The sequence below is a fragment of the Solanum dulcamara genome, chromosome 11 (genome assembly GCF_947179165.1).
Source record: "Solanum dulcamara chromosome 11, daSolDulc1.2, whole genome shotgun sequence".
In the NCBI taxonomy this organism is placed as follows: domain Eukaryota; kingdom Viridiplantae; phylum Streptophyta; class Magnoliopsida; order Solanales; family Solanaceae; genus Solanum; species Solanum dulcamara.
This window is the reverse complement of record NC_077247.1, coordinates 45,978,353-45,999,001: the sequence shown is the minus strand read 5'-3', so window position 1 is coordinate 45,999,001 and position 20,649 is coordinate 45,978,353. Positions and strand designations below refer to the sequence as shown.

General features: G+C 35.0%; 2 protein-coding genes across 3 annotated transcripts; one reads left to right on the top strand and one right to left on the bottom strand.

Annotated features, from left to right (window-relative positions):
• Nucleotides 1-357: 357 nt before the first annotated feature.
• LOC129873262 (probable WRKY transcription factor 65) lies at nucleotides 358-2,348 on the top strand. Of its 2 annotated transcripts, none has more exons than XM_055948320.1 (3): nucleotides 358-669; nucleotides 1,154-1,300; nucleotides 1,435-2,348. In XM_055948320.1, exons 1-3 carry the CDS (start codon nucleotides 530-532, stop codon nucleotides 2,060-2,062), a joined length of 915 nt encoding a protein of 304 aa, XP_055804295.1. In that variant the 5' UTR covers nucleotides 358-529; the 3' UTR covers nucleotides 2,063-2,348. The 2 variants fall into 2 exon arrangements, with proteins under 2 accessions (XP_055804295.1, XP_055804294.1); XM_055948319.1 differs by having other exon boundaries at nucleotides 359-669; nucleotides 1,151-1,300.
• A 3,844-nt stretch (nucleotides 2,349-6,192) lies between these two features.
• On the bottom strand, nucleotides 6,193-19,338 carry LOC129873001 (ras-related protein RABA1d). Its single transcript, XM_055947974.1, has 2 exons — nucleotides 18,728-19,338; nucleotides 6,193-6,861 (listed from the first exon to the last, which is right to left on the bottom strand). The coding sequence occupies exons 1-2, from the start codon at nucleotides 18,946-18,948 to the stop codon at nucleotides 6,429-6,431; spliced, it is 654 nt and encodes a 217-aa protein (XP_055803949.1). The 5' UTR covers nucleotides 18,949-19,338; the 3' UTR covers nucleotides 6,193-6,428.
• Nucleotides 19,339-20,649: the final 1,311 nt, after the last annotated feature.

Here is a 20,649-nt window from a genome sequence, read left to right as displayed (position 1 = left end):
AAACAAATAATATCGTTATGAAAAGATTTGATTGTATATCTTAATTCCTTTTATTTAATTTCTTGTGTCCATGCTTAATCAACAAGAGTACAGGTCATTTTAATTTGGTGAAAAATTAAAATTAAATTAAAGCATGGTATGATGAGGTCTAGATTATGGAAATTTAGAGGTCTGGGTGCGTAGTTAGCCATATAGTCCAAAACGGTGGCGCCCATAAATAATAAAAGGATTAGAATAAGAATTAAAATAAGCTTTAAGGTCGTTTTCAAAATTGTATTATTAAAATTGTCATTTGGATTAGTTTCACATTTGCTTGCACGTCCTTCATAAACAAATACAATGCCTCTCCCTATCTGTCACCTTTCACACCCTTTTTATACTGTTTGCCTCCATTATTTTCTTCTACTTCTTATCAAAATCTCTCTCTTAATACGTTTCCTTCAAGTACTTTCTTATCTTCTATATATCATTAGTACAAATTTTAGGATCAAAAGAGACAAAGAAAAAGTAGTTCATCACATAGCCAAATATGGATGGAAGATTCAATAACTTTTTTGTTTCGGAGCAAGAAGATTCTGAGAATTCACCAGAAAACAGCTCCGACTCGCCGTGTTCCGGCATGCTCAATGATAACAAGATGATGACTTCAACTTCGTCCCCTAAAAGAAGGTAAATCTCATATACATATATATACCTTCTTTCTTGATTTCTATGAGTGCGAGATCTCACTGCTAGAAACAAAGATTTTCAATTTTCCTGTGGGAAATTTGTACTATAGAATATGATTTTTCCACTTGTTTTTCATTCAATGAGCTCACTCAAAAAATTTATGGTGGAAAACAGAAATAGTGAGAAACTTCCTAATTTTTTCGTATAAAAACATTACTATTTTTTATTTTTTCATTGATTCAATCAAAATATCTGCGAGAATAGCCACTAAACATTTTTCATTCGGAAATTCAGTGGAAAAATAGTGATCTTTTAATACTGTCTTGATGGAGTCTTTTACTTTTTTATTGTTTCACTTAATTTATTTTTTGGAAGAAAATATTTAAGTGATTTCAGGGATTTGATACTTTATGATCATGTGCTTGCATGATAAATAATATGCTGCTTAATTATAATATAATTTCTCTAATTAAATTTGCAGCAGAAGATCCATAGAAAAACGAGTGGTGTCAGTGCCAATTAAAGAAGTTGAAGGATCAAAAATGAAAGGTGAAATAAGTATGCCACCATCTGATTCTTGGGCATGGAGAAAATATGGACAAAAGCCCATCAAAGGCTCCCCCTATCCCAGGTTAGTTTAATATTTTTTGGGAATATTTCGTAATTTGATAAACTTTTAGGACTGAATTGTATGGAAAATTGATAGTTTTTAGAATTTTAATTATTGGATATGTGAAATTGATTTAATTTTTATGATAATTGTAGGGGATATTACAGATGTAGTAGTTCAAAAGGATGTCCAGCTAGGAAACAAGTTGAAAGGAGCCGTGCGGACCCTAACATGTTGGTTGTGACGTATTCTTGTGAACATAACCATTCTTGGCCGGCTTCTAGAAATAATCAACACAACCATCGTACAACTACCACTACATCATGTGTCAACAATAACACCAAGACAAAGATGAAAACAATAGCGTCATTAGCAGCAGCAGCAACAACAATAATAGCAATGACAACGACGACTTCTAGTATTGCGGTTTCTGAAGAAAACACCACGAGTGATTTCGCTCGCCCATCGGAGCCCAATTCGGTCGAAAAATTTGCCAATCTTGGTGAACCATCATCCCTAATTAGTGCCAATGAATTCGGATGGTTTTCCGATTTAATTGAGTGTACTTCGACAACTATGCTAGAAAGTCCAATTTTGACCGAAATTGAAGTTACTGACATTGACATGTCATCAACGTTGACAATGCGAGAGGAAGACGTGTTGCTTTTCGCCGATCTCGGAGAGTTGCCGGAATGTTCAACGGTGTTTGGCCGTGGAATGATGGAGAGAGACGAAGAACGCCGGCGAAATAGCTTGACAACGTGGTGTGGGACCACGGGCTAATATGATTTCGACATGTGTTACCTTTTTACATTTGTCTTTACTTGACAAAACAAATATTTTAAACTTTTTTTTTAATCAATTCATTAGGAAATTGCGCGTCGTGCGCCATAAGATACCAAAAGCAAGTTGGTTTTGGCTTTTAATATTTGTAACTTTTCTTAGATTTCAGTGTAGGTTTAGTAGTATAGTAAAATAAAAAACTTGTCCAATTGAGAGGAATCTGTCTCATTCTCATTGTAATTAGTATCATTGGCCGCTTCATTTCCAACGGTTAAATTTCTTCCGATTCCTCTTTTTACTTCAAGTAAAGATGGAAGAGATATGCCATTGTTTGTCTTGGGAATTTTGCTATATAATTGCCTCTACCTTTTTTCCTCTTGTTTTCTTTTATATATTTCTGTTAAATGGAGCTATCATATTAGTTATAAATTCGGACGGCTCAGTGACTTTTACTTTAGAACCAATAATTATATCAAAAGAACAATTAAATATGCATTGCGTTGAGTTATAAAATTTCATGAAAAATTCAAAATTCATAATTTTTAAATCCTAGTTCAGCCCCTTTGTAGATGAGAGATCAAGAAAATGAAAAGACGAATTAGGATAGTGAGAGTTGAACTCATCAAACATGTATCATGTGATATACTCCCACTAATTTCATTAAATTATACTACTTCCAATGTTTCAACTTGTATTTTTCATCTTATAAATGACCAAGCAAGTAAATGATAGATGGTTCAATCGGTAAGCTAGCAAGCTTATAAAAGAGAAGAATGGTAACTTATAGTCCTTTTTGTAGTACTTTTTGAATATCTAAATTTTAGTTTTAAACTACTAAATTGTTTTAGTTCAATTAAGTTTCAAAAATAGTTAAATTGATTCTTGAGAAGCAAAAAGTGAGGCACATAAATTGAAAGAGTAAGTCTTGCTAATAATAACTACCTTCACCTCTAACAAAATCTAGGTTTTTACTCAGTTTATATGTATCAAGAATTATATTTGGTAATATGTCATATACTAAAAAATAGAGCCCGTTTGGATTGACTTATAAGTTCGTTATAAACTGTTCTCAGTTTTTTTAAGTGTTTGACTGGCCAACTTAAAATCCCTTTTTACTTAAAATAAGCCCAAAAAATAATTACGTCTATTTGACTTAACTTATTTAAAGCAGGTTATAAGCTGTTTAAAATAAATTAAGCCACACAGCCATATAGTGCTAGATTTTTAAATATTAACAGATATAGAACTATTGAGTTGTCAGTGAATTTTAAATTCCTGCATATATACCATTCAAGTTCCAAATTTTAATTAAGTGGATGATAACATATTACAGTCTGTTGCTTTTGGATGATGCATTTATTATAACTGCTACTAAAGTGTATTGTCAATAAAATAATGTTCTAGTCAGATCCTATTTATTAAACCACCATGTGTCAAACCTTTGCTTTAGCCTTATAACAAGCCGGTAGAGTCATTAACTTGTTAAAGAATTCTGGTTTTAATTTGCTATAGAAAATAGGGTTAGACATATGATATAATAATAGTGAACAAGTATATTTATAATATATCCTAGTTAATTTATTGGTTTAATTGGATAATCCAATCCCTTCTTACAAATTAAGGAAACGAGAAAGCTGGCAAAGAAAATTGAGTAGAACTAGTGAAAAAAGAACAAGAAGACAAAAACCATAAGATTCAGTAATCCTTTATTAATTGTTTCTTCTTTGAGTTCTATTAATGCAAGCAAAGTGGCACAACTCCATTCCCAAAATCCCATGTGTTTATTTTATACATAAGTATCTTTTTCTTATATATTTAGATAGTCAATTAGACATTTTAAAGTACTATAAATTTCAGTAATTCTCAGGTTAATATGATAAAAAAATATTTTAAAATATTAATTAAATTCATATAGTTTAAATTTCGAAAAGTAAAAAACAATAGATAATTTAGTACGAAAGGAGTATGTAAGCTTTCAAATTTGATGGTGGATTAAAGAAAAAAGTTTAGTGCACTAGCTTTTGTTATGTACGAATTAAATAGTATAAGGAAGATTAAAATTTAATCATAGTGAATTTATTGTATGCAATTAATTACATATTATAAGTAATGAAAAAATGAGTTTCATAAATCACTCAAATTTGATGTGACTCATTACAAACTTCACTAGCTGACTGCCCTAAAAGTCAAAATTAACCAAAGTTTTGACCTTTTAACGATATAGCTGTACACGTTGTATAAGAGTAGTCCCACAATAATTTTATTTTGTTGCTGAAGAATAATTTTGATTGGTTACATATGATTATGATCATCGATTTCCGTAGTTACACATGATTTCGAATCAAATTGCATTATCTTAGCTTGCTAGGAGACATTAAGAAATAATTAATCATGATTAGAAACAAATAAAATATTGGGGGAGTAGGTGAAGAGGCTTAAATGAGGGACCCAAATTGCCCTTATATTATTCGTAAATAATTGTGATTTTTAAATTGTAATTTACTGGTATTGGTTAGAGATTAGGGACGGTTTTAATATTTGCTTTTAAAATATGTTATCAAGTTGTTTTTAGAGCTTTTAATGAACTTTTAGAGTGATACGTGTCCCCACATGTTGCACGTGCAAGTCATGGATTAACGTCATTGATGAGATTAAGAATCTTAATCAAGTGTTTCTTCTGTGCTAATCTTATCTGTTATGTATGATAAATTATTAATTAACTTTCTTAATAAATGCCAAAGTACAAATTGATTAAAGTATGAACTAAAGTGAAATCTTGCTAGAAGTCTATCTGGACTTGATCTCTTCTGTTTTGTTAAGTCATATAAAGCTTTTCTTGAATCAAATTTGATAAAAGTCTCTAATACGTACATAATGATTTTCTATGTTTTGATAATCTTACGAAGAAGTGGCGGAGCATAATGATCATTAACTGAAATCAAAAATAAAAAAAAGTAAATATACAAAAGAATCATAGAAATCCAACTTATGGTGTATATATATTTATACTTTTTTAACCTATTTACTCGTAATTTTTTGGCGAAAAGATGTTGACAAGGTTGAGAAATGAGAACCAAAAACAAACAACAACATTAATACTTTGTTTGGTTGTTATAGAAAAATGATAGAGAGTAGGTGGACCAAAATGATTTCCCTTACCTTGTTTCTATTTTCTTCATAGTTCATACCAAACAAAAGAAAGGAGAGGGAAATTATAACTTTCGAATTTCCTTGTTCTCCATCTACAAATGAAAGGTATACTTGTCATTTTCACTCAATTCAGAATGTTTTATGTTTTTGTCTGACTTGCTACAGTTTCCTTCTTTTTTTGGTTAGTGTATAATACGTATCTCTGATGCAAGGGAAAAAAAGGGAGTATTAACAACTAGGCATAATACATTAATGTATTCTTTAATTTGGCTAACATCTATGTCCTCTAATTTTGGGCATGCATAAGTAGACATTTAAATTTGTATAAAGTTGAACAAAAAAATACATGCATCCTGCGTTGCATAATACACATAAGACATGAATTGCCATGCAGAATGCTATGCATGCTTCTACGTATACAACTTATACATTTAAGTGTCATTTGTGCACATCCAATGTTGGAAGACATGTAAATTGAGACCAAATTAAAGGACATATTTATGTATTATACCAACAACTATGTCTTTGAACTTTCCCAAGTTACCAAATGCCTATTTCCTACAACTACTCTTAAAATTACTCTACATCATAGCAAACACAAGCTACCTAAAATTCAATTCAAGTAATTGAAAAGAGAGAGAGAATGATTCAGTAGTTAAGCATAACAGGTCTACACAAAGGGTTGGGTTCCAACTTCCATTAGAAAAGGGTAGGATGTGAATTGTTACGCACGATACCACACAGGATGCATGTAATTACTTATTTAATTTTATATAATTTTAAGTGATTATTTGTGCAGAACTAATGTTGGAAGGCATATATATCAGCTGAAACCAAGTTAAATGACATATTTATATATTATACCTAACTACTATGTCTCTGAACTTTCCCAAGTTACCAAATGCCCATCTCCTACAACTACTATTAAAATTACTCTACATCATAGCCAACACAAGCTACCTAAAATTCAATTCAAGAAATTGAAAAGAGAAAGAATGATTCAATAGTTAAGCCATAATAGGTTTACACAAAGGGTTGGGTTCCATTAGAAAAGGTTCTCTAACATTTGACATTTTTTACTACCAACCAAAATGAAACCAATTTAAAAGGTAGTAGTGATTAATTCCTATCAAATAGGATCGCGTCAAAGGTAGTCTGGAAAATTTTACACTACTGATGTACCTAGAACTGGCCACAGCAGCACAGATTATAGCCCTTAGGATGAACAGCAACCAGCTTTCTTGACATCAGATACTTCTTTACCTACATCAATCTTTTCTCCTTTGGAAGGCACATTACCATTTCCATTCTCACCATTTTCCATGGCTTTTCTACTCACAACGTGGTAGATTTGAGTGAGAACTTCAGCAAATGCATTATCAACATTTGTAGATTCGAGGGCAGAAGTTTCCATGTAGTAGAGGGATTCCTTCTCCGCAAAGGACTTCCCGTCCTCAGTCGATACTGCAACCAGATGTCGTAGATCAGATTTGTTTCCGACAAGCATGACAACGATGTTGGGATCCGTATGATCTCGCAGCTCCTTAAGCCACCTCTCAACATTTTCAAATGTGGAATGTCGAGTGACATCATACACAAGCAGAGCACCCACAGCACCTCTGTAGTAAGCACTGGTGATGGCACGGTACCTACAGAACAAAGTAGTACAGCCGTTATGACCAGGGGCGGGGCCACACTGTGGCTAGGGCGTTCATCCAAACCTCCTACGGTGAAAAATTATACTATTTATATATGATTAAAATAACTTTTTATGTATATATAGTAGATGTCAAATCCCCTTCGGCTAGTTCGTGTGCCTAGTTCTTCATATTTTAAACCACCTTATTGAAAATCCTGGCTCCGCCACTGGTTATGCAGAAGAAACAATACCAAATAGTGTACAAGACAATTAAATAACCGAGGAAAAGCTTATTAGTCAACATGCAACAATATCACTTGGGATGGGCATCACATTTTTATTGATCAGTAAAAACGAAACCTGGGATGGACATCACATTATGCAATTACTATTGATGACAACATGATAATTCTAATGTCATATATTTCTCGTCTTTTCTGAGACATCAGAAAAGAGTTGAGCAGTCTCATAGAGTTTCCAACCCTCAAAAATAGTAACATGTCCACTGAACAGATTAAAAAAAGGATTCCCCTTCTCACCACCCTCCTTTTACCCAAACAAGGTGGAATGTAACACGATAGACTGCTTTACAGTCAAATGGTTCTAAAGGAATGTATTCTTGAACAGAGTACATGTAAATCTCTCAAAACGACGGGTAGCCATATAACAAACAAAAATTAGTTGAAATTTCATGACTTGATGGAAAACAGAAATCACTTTATATGAAAGAACCTAAGGTTTCCTATAATATAACAAGAGAGAGTGAAAGAAAAAACAAAATGAACAAAGAATAGGACACGCAGGAGATGGAGGAAACAAACAATTTAAGCTCAAGCAACATTTATAATGAATTTAATAAAATTAAATATAATACTCCTCTATGGAGTTTAAGATATTAACTTGTATGTTAAACAAATTATAGTGGAAGAAGAACATCATATTAAAGATTGAAAAGTAGTTTGATAAAGGAAACAGCACAAATTTAAGATTTGAATAGTTTAACGAATTTAAACTATTAGAAGTGCTGAAACGAATGCGTAAGTGACCAATAAACTATACTAGTTGGATCCTTTACATACATAAAAGTCAGTACTAGAAGTAGATAGCTCTCTGTGCATCTTTGGTGACGATAATGATAGTGGCCAAAGCTGGAAGGTTGCTCTCAGTATCATGGGGTTAGCTCTTGAGGCTGGTTACTCTGGCAAGGCAGAGATGAGGAGGAAACACCAGAAATACTTAACAATGCTCTCTTTTCTCATTTTAGATTAGGTCAAACTACTGGTCATGACATCCACATAGCTATTTCTTGACTGGTGGAAGACTAGCTAACAATCACTCAATCACCATGCCTCTAGTAAGAACTGGATAGTTGACTTCTGCAAATAACAAATAACTAACTGATACATTGAACTTCAAGCATTTAACAGGGAATAATATATTCGTCTTGATGCCAGACAAATTGTAACTTGTTGACTTCTGCAAACAACAAATAACTAACCTAGACAAATGTTTCATTTTTCCACAAACAAGAAATCTTCATCATAAAGGACAGATCTGAATACTAGAATTAGTAGCCTGCTAGCTTGCAGCCCTTGGTACCATGGCAAATGGTGTTACTAAAGGTACTACTTAATCTTATTTTTATCAGCCTTCCATTCCAACCACCTCCAAACTCCCACCCTCCCTTACCACAAGGAAAAAGTCAGAACAGATAAAAAATTTAAAAATACATCACTTTCTTTATTTTTTTTTTGGTAAATACATATCACTTTCTTATTCATAATTAGTGATTGATATTATCAGGTTATCCTTTATATACTGAAAGAAAAGGAAAAAAAAAACAAGATACATACCAAAAAAAGAATGAGATATATACCAAAGAAAAGGGAAAAAAGAACGAAATAAACAGACTATCACCTTATCATCCAAACACAGGCAAACAAATTGGAATAGCATAAGAATGTCCTTATCCTGAATATAACACTTCAACCTCCAAGTCTATGATGCCACCACAACATCCACCAAGGCACCCCACCCCACCCCAACTAGAATAGAAAACTCGGACTGTCAAAACTGAAATCAAAAACAAATAATCTTTGGAGAAAATCATTCAAAACTATCTTTGTGTTAGCCCTCTAATTCGTCTTTATGTCATTGATTGTTAGTTGAATATTTCGTGTCGACTAAAATGAAATGTGGAGTAGAACATGTATTTGTTGATAGAAGAGTCAACAAATACATGTACTATGCAAGACGGCAGATGAGGAGGATCCACCAGGATGAAAGTAGCAGGTAAAGCTAGCCCACTATGCCTTTTAAGGACAATCAGGAATGCGAGGTACCAGCAAATTTATAAATGAGATTTTGAGTTATGGAAAGAGTGGAATGTTGTCATAGGTCAAAATACCTGCATAACCGAATTCCCCTGCTTCTAGCTTAAAGTGGTAATGATTAAGTCAATCGTCTTGTCTTTTGACATGCCTTTTCTTTTCTAATGAAAAAAACTTTTGAAAAGTTGATTTGAAGGATACATTTCACATGATAAAATAATTATACTTGAGCAAGGTAGTTCACAATGTATACATTGGCACATTGAACCTCTCTCCTACTTGGCAACAAACGCTAAATACGCCCACAAGCACTTATTTTTTCCAGAAATATTAAGTATTATTTACCAATAGTTCCAATGCATGATAGTAGATGAATAGTTGAAAACTGACTTTACAGCTACTTGAAGTATTTCTTTCTCCTTTAAAGTCACAAACAGTTCCACTGATGGCAAATGGAGAATAAATTCCCAATACTATCAACAAGCTTCAGCAATCACAACTTCTCTTTTTTGAGGAAATAATGACTCCTAAAGCTACAATATAAAAAGTATAGACTAATGTAGTTGGAAACAGTGCAGTCAAAGGCGCGCTTAAGCGCTAAAGCAAGGCTCAAAACGTGTTGAGCGCTTCACCTCGCTTTATGTGCACTTCAGTGTTGTCATCAAGGTTCTAAGGCAAACTTCTCCTTGCCAATGAGTCTCTTTTTGAAGAAGTGACACTAAACAATTGATATTTCACTTTATCATAAAAAAAATTCAATTTCTTTGGTCATATATTTGCCAATCATGTTTATAATTATTTGTCTTGGACTAAACATATATATTTGTATTTTTTTCTCCCTTTGCGCCTTTTTTCATTAAAGCCCACGCTTTATTTGTGCTTAGCGCTTAAAGCCCCAACAGACCTTAGAGCTTTTTTGCTCTTTTCGCCTTTGATAACACTGGTTGGAAATTGCAAGTTAGATTCCTTTAGCAATAACTCAAACATGTTACCAAATTTGGGGAGCTTTGGCTCTTCATCTTCACTAAAGTAAGTAAATAGACCTACTTATCCTATTTCTTACAAATTTAAAAGATTACATTTTTTCACTCTTTTTAATGCAAAGTAATTAATGTGAGGTGACATATTTCTAACCTATTGATCTCTGAGTTAATTTACCACAACATTTTTGTTAGGTATCGTTAAACAAAATTCAAAAAATAAATAAAAACATAACTGAATGTTGTTATTTTATTTTTAAAAGAGGAAACAACATCAACAAAAGAAAACCTAAACAACATCTACACCACCCTTTCCATGGTATCATTCTTAACCTCCTGAACGAAGGTAAGAAAGCGATGTCTCAACTCCCACAGTTCAGTTCTTCCACGGAACGATTAAGGTCCTTCATCCTTTAAGAGTTCAATCTCCCAGACAGTATAAAACAGTCTTTGATGCACAACACGCTCATTTTCATTCATTAGAGAAAATATGGAAGGATGATAGAGATTTTAAAGATTTTGTAGAAGAATGATGAACAAGTGATGTTAGAAAGAAAGAGGATTAAGTTTATTTAAAGGCTAAGAAATTGAAAAGACTTGTTGAGAGATTCAAGAGTTACACTGATCACATTGGTTCTATAAAAAATACGCAAAAAGTCAATACTAAATAGCCTTTATTTTGCTAGGTTGTTAGGTATTAAGTGACTCTGCACTAACATTCCCTTTCCCCAAAATTCTATAGAAAGAAATGCAAAAGATTTTCTTTCCTTTCTTGTCAGAAAATTTATTGTTTTACACTCATCACCCAAAGTCTTTTCACTTTCATTTTTCCTTGTTAAATCTATTCATGTTAAAATATCGGACTGGAAAAAAAAATTAACACTGAAAATGAAAATAAATCAATGTAAATAAGGAGATCGGCTTATAGTCTGAAAAGAACATTACTCATTGTACACGAAATCCAATGACTCTCTATTCTTCACAATTATATTCATCACAATGAATTGACTTATTTATGGAATTTGAGTTCTGAAAGTGTAAAAGAAATAGAACTTGTTCTGTCTTTAGTTTATGAAACACTTAAGCTTAGATCACCAGTGTCAAGTCAATATGCAAGAGCAAGAAAAGATTTTATGTTGAGTTCACATGATTCAGTTTATGAAATCAAGAAAGGAGAACTTCTTTGTGGTTACCAGCCATTAGTGATGAAAGATCCAAAGGTGTTTGACAGACCTGAAAAGTTTGTGTTGGAGAGATTTACAAAGGAGAAAGGAAAAGAATTGCTGAATTATTTGTTTTGGTCTAGTCGTGCACAGACTGGAGACCTACTGAATCAAATAAGTGATGTGCTGCTAAGAATGTTGTTACTCTAACTGCATCTTGATTGTGGCTTACATTTTCCAAGAGTATGATTCTATGAGTTTCTATCTGTGAAAAACCAGTTGAGTTTTCGACAGTGTGGCAGCAAATTGAGCTTACTGGACATGTTGAAATTAAGTCATCCAGAAAGCTTGAGTTTTCAATGAATTGTCTTATTTACATTGATGTATTTTCCTTTTCATTGTGATAGTATAAACGCGAGGAATAGAGAATCGTTTGAATTCCATAATACAATGAGTGATGCTCTTTCTCGAATATAAGTCAATCTCCTTATTTACATTGATTTATTTTCCTTTTTAGTATTAGTTTTTTTTCAGTCCAATATTTTGACATGAATAGATTTAATAAGGAAAAATGAAAGAATAAAGACTTTGGGTGATGAGTGTAAAACAGTAAATTTTCTGACAAGAAAGTAAAGAAAATCTTTTGCATTCCTTTCTACACATTTTGGTCGAATTTTAGGGAAAGGGAGTATCAGTGTAGAGTCACTTAATATCTCACAACCTATCAAAAAAGAACTTTTTGAATATTTTTTATAAAATCAATGTTATGATTCGAACTAATCAATGCAACTCTTGAATCTCCCAACGAACCTTTTCGACTTCTTAGCCTTTAAATACACTCAAGCCTCTTTCCTTCTAATATCACTTGTCCATCATCCTATAAAAAGTCAAAAAATCTCCACATCACTAAACTCTACCATATCTTCTCCAATGAATGGAAATGAGCGTGTTGCACTTTGAAGACGGCTCCATACCATCTGGAAGATTGAACTCTTGAAGGATAAAGTAAAGTAGAAGAACTGAAGCGTGAATTGTGGGAGTTGAGGCATCATTTTCTTACCTTTGATCAAGAGGTTAAGAATGATACCATGGAAGAGGGTGGTCTGACTTATGTCGGTGGTGTAGATGTTGTTTAGAATTTTTTTTGTTGACGCTATTTCCTTTTTTAAAATAAATAATTTTAGTTATGCTTTTTTCTTATTTTATCTCATCAATAAATACTTTTATTTATTTATTGGTGTTGTTTAACTTTTTGAATTTTGTTTAATGATACCTAACAAAACTGTCAACTAAAATTAAACACCAAATCTTCAAAACATACTTAAAGGTCAAGATTATATTAGATTAACAAGTATCATAACCATTGTTAAAGTTGTTATCATTAATTTTATTTTTATATTATTTAATACTAAAATTGTTCAACAGGAATTTAACATGTTTAATTGGCCTGATAAGTAATTTTCAAAAATACTTTTGGCTTTAGAACATCCAAAAAAACTGGTTGTAGCATACAAATTCTTTTATTTCTCACATACACAAACAGAGAGATAAAATGATATATTTTTTTAAAAATAAAAACAGATTTCACTTTTTCTCTCCAAACACAAAATCCTCCGAGCATTGGAATAATTCATAGATGTGTTTGTGTGTGTGTTGGAGCATTCATTTGTTTCCACTTGACTATAGATATATAAACTAAAACAAAATTAAAAAAAAAAAGCTATGGAATAATTAACAAATTTATTAACACTTTGTTATGATAAACAAATTTATTATGTTGTGTTAAATTAACTCAGAGATTAATAAGTTCGGAAAATAGAAAATAAAAATACATCACCTCACATTAATTACTTTACATTAAGGGGGCAACCCGGTGCACTAAGCTTCCGCTATGCGCAGGGTCCGGGAAAGGGTCCGACCACAAGAGTCTATTGTACCCAGCCTTACCTTGCATTTCTGCCAGAGGCTATTTCCAAGACTTAAACTCATGACCTCCTGATCACATACCAACAACTTTATATTAAAAAAAGTGGAAAAAAATGTAATCTTTTCAATTTGTAAAAAATATGGTAAGTAGGTGTACTCCATTACTTTAGTGAAGATAAAGAGCCAAAGCTCCCCACACGAAATAAATAGAAATTTTCCGTCTAACCTGAGTTTTCCCAACAGCAGAGTCCCCAATTTTATCCTCTGGCGTTGTACCTGTTTCCTGTATGTTCATCGCCGATCTATTGTAACCTCTGGCGTTGCTCCCTGTTTCTCACTCATCTATTCAACTCAGCTCCGACGAACTTCGCCGCCACCGACTTCCCACCAGTTTATTTCTCCTCTGTCTTTCAGGCAGCGAACTCCAGCGGTAAACGACTGCTAATAGCGGCGAACCATTGGCTAAGCTGCGGCGATTAAGATCTTTGACTGAGTTGGGGTTTTCAGTGGTTCTGCATCCTGATTTCTCAATACCCATTTCCGGCGAAGTTTTTTTTTTTTTTTTCAGGTGTATAGATCTGGATTTCCGGTGACGAACAACCGCTGCAACTCAATTCCGTACGCCGACGTGAACAGTACTCCGACGGGAGCGGTATTTTCCGGCGGTAACCAGGTTCATTTCTACCGGAGTTGGTACCTCCGGTTTTTATATATTTATATATCTAGTCTTTGTTCTTGTACTTGTCGTTACATTTTGCCGACTTTAGACCCCTAATAATTTATTAGTTCATACGCATTTTCGTGGCTTTGGATAGTGATGGTAGACTAGGGTCATGTTCTCGCGCATGGACGGGGACGAGGGTAAGGAGGGGTAAGTGGGTTAAAGGAGCGTCTAGACTGAGAATAGGTTCTTGGAACATTGGGACGTTAACGGGTAAATCCATAGAACTGGTTAAGATTCTAAAGAAGAGGAAGATTAATATAGCCTGTGTCCAGGAGACAAAATGGGTAGGCTCTAAAGCTAAGGAGGTAGGCGGGTATAAGCTTTGGTTTTCTGGCAAATCGAAGTATAGGAATGGGGTAGGCATTTTAATAGACAGTGATTTAAGGGATCAGGTGGTGGAGGTTAGGAGAGTCAATGATAGGATGATGTCGATTAAAATGGTCGTTGAAGGGATCACGTTGAACGTTATTAGTACTTATGCGCCGCAAGTGGGCTTACGCGAGAAGGATAAGAGGCGCTTTTGGGAGGATTTGGACGAGTTAGTGGTAGGCATACCACCTACTGAGAAGCTTTTCGTGGGAGGGGATTTTAATGGGCACATCGGGTCTATTTCAGGAGGGTATGATGATGTACATGGGGGCTTTGGCTTCGGGGACAGAAATGGAGGAGGAATCTCACTTCTGGATTTCGCAAGAGCTTTCGGGTTAGTGATAGCCAACTCGAGTTTTCCAAAGAAGGAGGACCACTTGGTAACCTTCCGTAGCTCAGTGGCTAAAACTCAGATAGATTTTTTACTCCTTAGGAAGGATGATAAAGGTTTGTGCAAAGACTGTAAGGTCATCCCGATCGATAACCTTACAACCCGACATAAGCTCTTAGTGATGGATTTAGGGATTAAGCTGACGAGGACGAGGAGGGTCGGGGAAGAACGACCTAGGATCAGATGGGGGAGTTTGACAACCGTTAGGGCCCTAGAGATGGGAGAGAAATTGAAGAATATGGGAGCCTGGGATAGTAGTGGGGATGCGAACGGTATGTGGGATAGGACAGCTAGTTGTATTAGGGCTGTAGCAAGGGAGGTATTAGGAGTCTCAACAAGCAGTCGTAGACGGCATCGAGGGGACTGGTGGTGGAATGAAGAAGTGCAAGGGAAAGTGGAAGCAAAGAAGCTGGCGTATGCTAAGTTGATGGAGAGCAAGGATGAGGTGGAGAAGTGGACGAATGGGGAACTGTATACGATAGCGAGGAAGGAGGCAAAGTCGGCGGTTGCAACGGCAAAAACGGCAGCTTTTGAACGCCTTTATGCTGAACTAGAAGAGAAAGGTGGGGACAGGAAGTTATTCAGGCTAGCCAAAGCCCGGGAGAGAAGGGCACGCGATGTGGATCAAGTGAAGTGCATTAAAGACGAGCACGGAAAAGTATTGGCAGAGGACACCCTTATCAAACAAAGATGGCAGTCTTACTTCCATAAACTTTTGAATGACAGTGGGGACACAGAAATTGTGTTGGGAGATTTGGAACATATAGGAAGGAGTCACGATATTGGGGGTTGTAGCAGTATTACGGTCGATGAGGTTAAAGGTGTTGTTCGTAGGATGCGCTGGGGAAGAGCGACCGGACCTGATGAGATCCCTGGAGAATTTTGGAAGAGTGCGGGCTCGGTAGGTTTGGAATGGCTGACTAGGTTATTTAATGTCATCTTCTCGACTGCAATGATGCCCGTAGAATGGAGGTCGAGCATCATGATCCCTCTATACAAAAACAAGGGGATAGCCAGAGTTGCGACAACTACAGAGGTATCAAGCTTCTAAGCCATACTATGAAAGTGTAGGAAAGAGTGGTGGAGATGAGGGTGAGGAGAGGCGTGTCTATTTCAGAAAACCAGTTTGGATTTATGTCGGGACGCTCAACTACGGAAGCCATCCATCTTATGAGAAGACTAATGGAGCAATATAGGGAGAGGAAGAGAGACTTGCATATGGTATTCATCGACTTAGAAAAGGCTTATGATAAAGTCCCTCGAGAGATACTATGGAGATGTTTGGAGGCTAAAGGTGTACCGGTAGCGTACATAAGGTTGATCAAGGACATGTACGAGGGTGCCAAAACCAGGGTAAGGACAGTAGGAGGGGACTCAGAACACTTCCCGGTGGTGATGGGGTTGCATCAAGGATCAACCTTGAGTCCGTTTCTATTTGCCTTGGTGATGGATGTATTGACGCGACGAATTCAAGGTGAGGTGCCATGGTGTATGCTTTTTGCGGACGACATAGTCCTCATCAATGAGACTCGTAGCGGAGTTAACGCTAAGTTGGAAGATTGGAGACGCACCTTAGAGTCTAAAGGGTTTAAGCTGAGTAGGACCAAGACAAAGTACCTAGAGTGCCAGTTCAGTGAGACACCTCAGAAGGTTGGCGCGGAAGTTAGGCTCGGGGATCAAGCCATCCAAAAGAAAAGTAGTTTTAAGTACCTTGGTTCTATAATGCAAGGCAACGGGAAGATCGACGAGGATGTCACACATCGTATTGGGGCAGGATGGAGGAAATGGAGGCTCGCCTCCGGTGTGTTGTGTGACAAGAAGGTGCCACCACAACTTAAGGGCAAGTTCTACAAAGTGGTGGTTAGACCAGCTATGTTATACGGGGCGGAGTGTTGGCCAGTTAAGGTCTCTCACGTGCAAAAGATGAAAGTTGCCGAGATGAGAATGTTGAGATGGATGTGTGGGCATACTAGGAGCGACAGGATTAGAAATGAGGCTATTCGAGACAAGGTAAGAGTGGCCTCGGTGGAAGACAAGATGCGGGAGACACGACTGAGATGGTTTGGGCATGTGAAGAGGAGAGTCCCAGATGCACCAGTGCGGAGATGTGAGAGGTTGGCCATGGATGGTTTCAGAAGAGGTAGGGGTAGGCCGAAGAAATACTGGGGAGAGGTGATCAGACAGGACATGACGCATTTACGACTTACCGAGGACATGACCTTAGATAGGAGGGTGTGGAGGACACACATTAGGGTTGAAGGCTAGCACATAGTGGCATTTCTCCCCCTTATCCGTAGGCGTATTGATGCACTATGATCCCTTGTACTTTGATTTATGGTATTTATGTTACTATCTGATAATACTTATTGCTTTTTGTGCTTTGATTATTTCATTATATATTTATCTACTTTTAATATTCTTGTCTGACCTTTTTTTATGCTTCTATTGAGCCGAGGGTCTTTCGGAAACAGCCGTCCTACATTGGTAGGAGTCAGGTCTGCGTACACTTTATCCTCCCCAGACCCTACGATGTGGGATTTCACTGGGTTGTTGTTGTTGTTGTTGTTGTTGTTTGGTTCGTTTGATCCACATTCACATTAGGATTTAATCATCTATTATGGACACATTTGCATTTTTGACTTCCATTACTATTGCAAAAATAGAAGATGCCCAGAGTTAATGTTAACACAAATCATATATCACCAGATGAACATGTTCATTTTTCAATGCAAGACAAAAGAAAAAAAAAAAAAAACTACCAGTAGCATAAACAAATGCATGCCCCCAAAGACAGAAAGCATATGCACCAGATGTCTCACTTTAAATCGTTCAACTATTTCTGCTAAAATAAAGAAGTAATCAAGTTCCCTTTAGAATTTGTTACCACACACTTTGACATGCCAATTCAGCGTGCTGCTGCACACACTTTAGCTAACACTGCTACAGGTTCCTAGAAACTAAATTGTTTATATTTCCATTGCTAGTCACTACCAACCAACTTTTGTGCATACCCCAAATATCAAAACAACCAGCAGCTGCCTTTAAATTCATTGGTCCAATGCCTCATCAAATAATCTGTAATAAAATAGTTGTTGCATCACTCTTTGGTTTTCTTAAGTAGAATTTACGCATTCACAGGGCTATGGTTAGGACTTTAGATCACAATTCCTTTTGATTAAAACTGTAGAAAATGTTTGAGTGCAATTCAATTTCCTGGGGAGTTATACATTTGTTTATTGATAAGACCGTAAAAATCATAGTCAAAGAAAACAACTGTTTGACCATGCAGGAATTATGGCATCCTAAAAAATGGGACTGAGACACTTAAAACTTTCATCTTCCCATAGAACTCTACCGGAGAACATGGTTTGTCAACTGGTCTACTTATGTTCAATTCTTTTGTCATTGCCAATACAGACACTACAATCTAAAACAAAATTAATAGCACAACACAATCTTCTAAAGCAAAAACGTTTGTATCATTTGCAAGTGTACTTAAATAAGGCATAGAAGAAATTATCACAAAGATGATAAATTTGAGGCTTCCTTTGGCAATAGTCACAGTATCCAACAATGTCAAGCACATCTTACCTTAGAAAGGAAGCCAATTAAGTCTAAAACAACAATAAGAAGGCAAGATATGGAAGATCTAATAGTAACTCAAATCCAAATCAAAATATAAAAGCATCACAGTATCCCAGATCAAGAAACCAAATACCCATCAGATCTATTAGAAACTACATCTCAAATTCCTAAGTAACTTAATTCCTACATGTAATCCAGTAAAACACCACACAGAGATAGCATATAATACTCACATTGTTCAAATTCAGATCAGGGCTTTGAAATTCTTGAAACATGAAGCGCATTTCATTCCCAACATACACCGGATCAGAGAAGCATCACTCACCAAAACAACACAAATCATCCCAAACATAAAGAGAGGATGCTCAGATCAAGAAAAAAGAGAAATGGGGTTATGAAAAATTGTACCTTTCTTGACCAGCAGTGTCCCAAATTTGAGCCTTGATGACTTTATTATCAACAGTTAAGCTTTTAGTAGCAAATTCAACACCAATTGTAGACTTGGACTCAAGACTAAACTCATTTCTAGTGAATCTTGAAAGCAAATTGGACTTGCCAACACCTGAATCACCAATTAGTACCACCTTGAATAGGTAATCATAGTCATCTTCAGCTCTGTAACCAGCCATTACTTAACTCTCAACAACTTCCAATTGGGAAAAAATGTGAACAAAACTATTACTTTCCCTTTCACTCCTAGTAAACAAATCTTTCTTTAAATTTCTTGCCCTTTTCTGTCTTCTTCTTCTTTTGTGTGTGTGTGTGTTTGCTTCTTTTTTTTTCCAACTTTTTGACTCTTTGTGTAGAGGGAAATTGGGGAGACGTGTGTTTTCTAGGCTGTGGATTCCAAATCCAAAGAGCAAATATAGGAGAAGTGAAGAGGAAGAGTCACTTTTTCAAAAGGAGAAACTTGAAAAGACAAAAAGAACCCCCTATAGACAGTGGGGATGCAGGTCATGGTCTGGTATAAGCTAAGATATGGAGGGTAGTTTTGTCTATTAAGGAGACTGATGTGATTTTGGATCCCGCATTTTATGATGCGCGTTTAATTCTCTGCTAAACATTTTTTGAAAATTTGAAACTAGAAAAGTGAATATTATCGTTTCATATTTTCAACATTAGTAATTAATAAACATTAAGATAAGTTTTTGTAACGGAAGAAAAAAAAAACATTTTGCACCTTGGATCTCTCAAATTGTTAACATGAGGATTTAAATCTAAAATTGTCTAGTTTCTGCTAATTAATTCTAAAAAAACTTATGATACCTACAATGTTGGGCCATCAGAATGGGCTGTTGTTAAGTTCAATTGGGCTCATTAGTGAATCGACACCAATCTATATGAGTAAGCCCACTTTTATCCTTACAATTCCTTACATAACCTTCAAACGAACAAAGAGCTACAAAAATTCTCACTGTTGTATCTTGCATAAGCTTCTTTGATATATTTTGGTAAAGTTTAAAAGGATTTTGTTAATCTGATACATGTGTGTAATAGATTATCATACCAAAATACCCTATTCACCTATCTAATTTATTGATTAATTTTAGTCTATCTTGTCATTAAGGTTATCTAAGGTTATTAGAATTTACTCTAATAAAGATCCTAATAATTGCATCTAATGATGTTTTTTTTTTTACCTTACATGTATAAGGCAAAACTTTAAGGCCGAGGTTTTAGTGGAATCCAAGGATCAATATGAGAAAATTATGCTTTCACTTTCTTAAATATTACTCACGTCAATTCTTGTCGCACAATTTATGATTGGTAATGATTAAATATCTTGTTTGGTTGAGAGAAGAGAATTATTTGATACAATGACTTTTCTCTGCAAGAACACTAAGCATAAAGCTCTTTTTTTTTTCAATCAAAATTCCTAAGACGAAGATTTTTTTTTTTGAAAAAGTCCAAAATAGAGGACCTATAAATTATAGTAAGAAAGGGGAAGAGAACGTGAAAGAACGTAAGTTACGGAATTTTACGTCTAGACAAAATTTTGGAGAACAAAAAATAAATAAGGTAAGTTTCTTATAACTTTTGAGAGATGAAAAAACAAAGAAAAGCTCGTAGTAAAAGATCAAAAATGCTTTTGAATTATCTGAAATTGAAAAAAAAAATGCTCTCAATTAATGATTTGATCTAAAAATATTTTTATCGTCAATAATTTTTTCTAAAATTATCCTTATTATTATTTAATGAGTCAAAAATGTCTTTTTTCCAAATAAATATATTATTTTATTTTTTAAAAACATATTCTTATCCTAACAATAATTTGTTATTAGCAAAAATTTATCGTACTTCAATTCGAAAAAAAGATTAAGAAATATAAA

What these genes read in the sequence shown, in the direction of transcription:
- LOC129873262 (XM_055948319.1), top strand. Translation starts at nt 530, where the DNA reads ATGGATGGAAGATTCAATAACTTTTTTGTTTCGGAGCAAGAAGATTCT. An exon ending in ACTTCGTCCCCTAAAAGAAG is followed by an intron (nt 670 to 1,150) that starts GTAAATCTCATA and finishes TTAAATTTGCAG; the next exon opens with CAGAAGATCCATAGAAAAAC. An exon ending in AAAGGCTCCCCCTATCCCAG is followed by an intron (nt 1,301 to 1,434) that starts GTTAGTTTAATA and finishes TGATAATTGTAG; the next exon opens with GGGATATTACAGATGTAGTA.
- LOC129873001 (XM_055947974.1), bottom strand. Translation starts at nt 18,948, where the DNA reads ATGGCTGGTTACAGAGCTGAAGATGACTATGATTACCTATTCAAGGTG. An exon ending in GACACTGCTGGTCAAGAAAG is followed by an intron (nt 6,862 to 18,727) that starts GTACAATTTTTC and finishes TTTGTTCTGTAG; the next exon opens with GTACCGTGCCATCACCAGTG.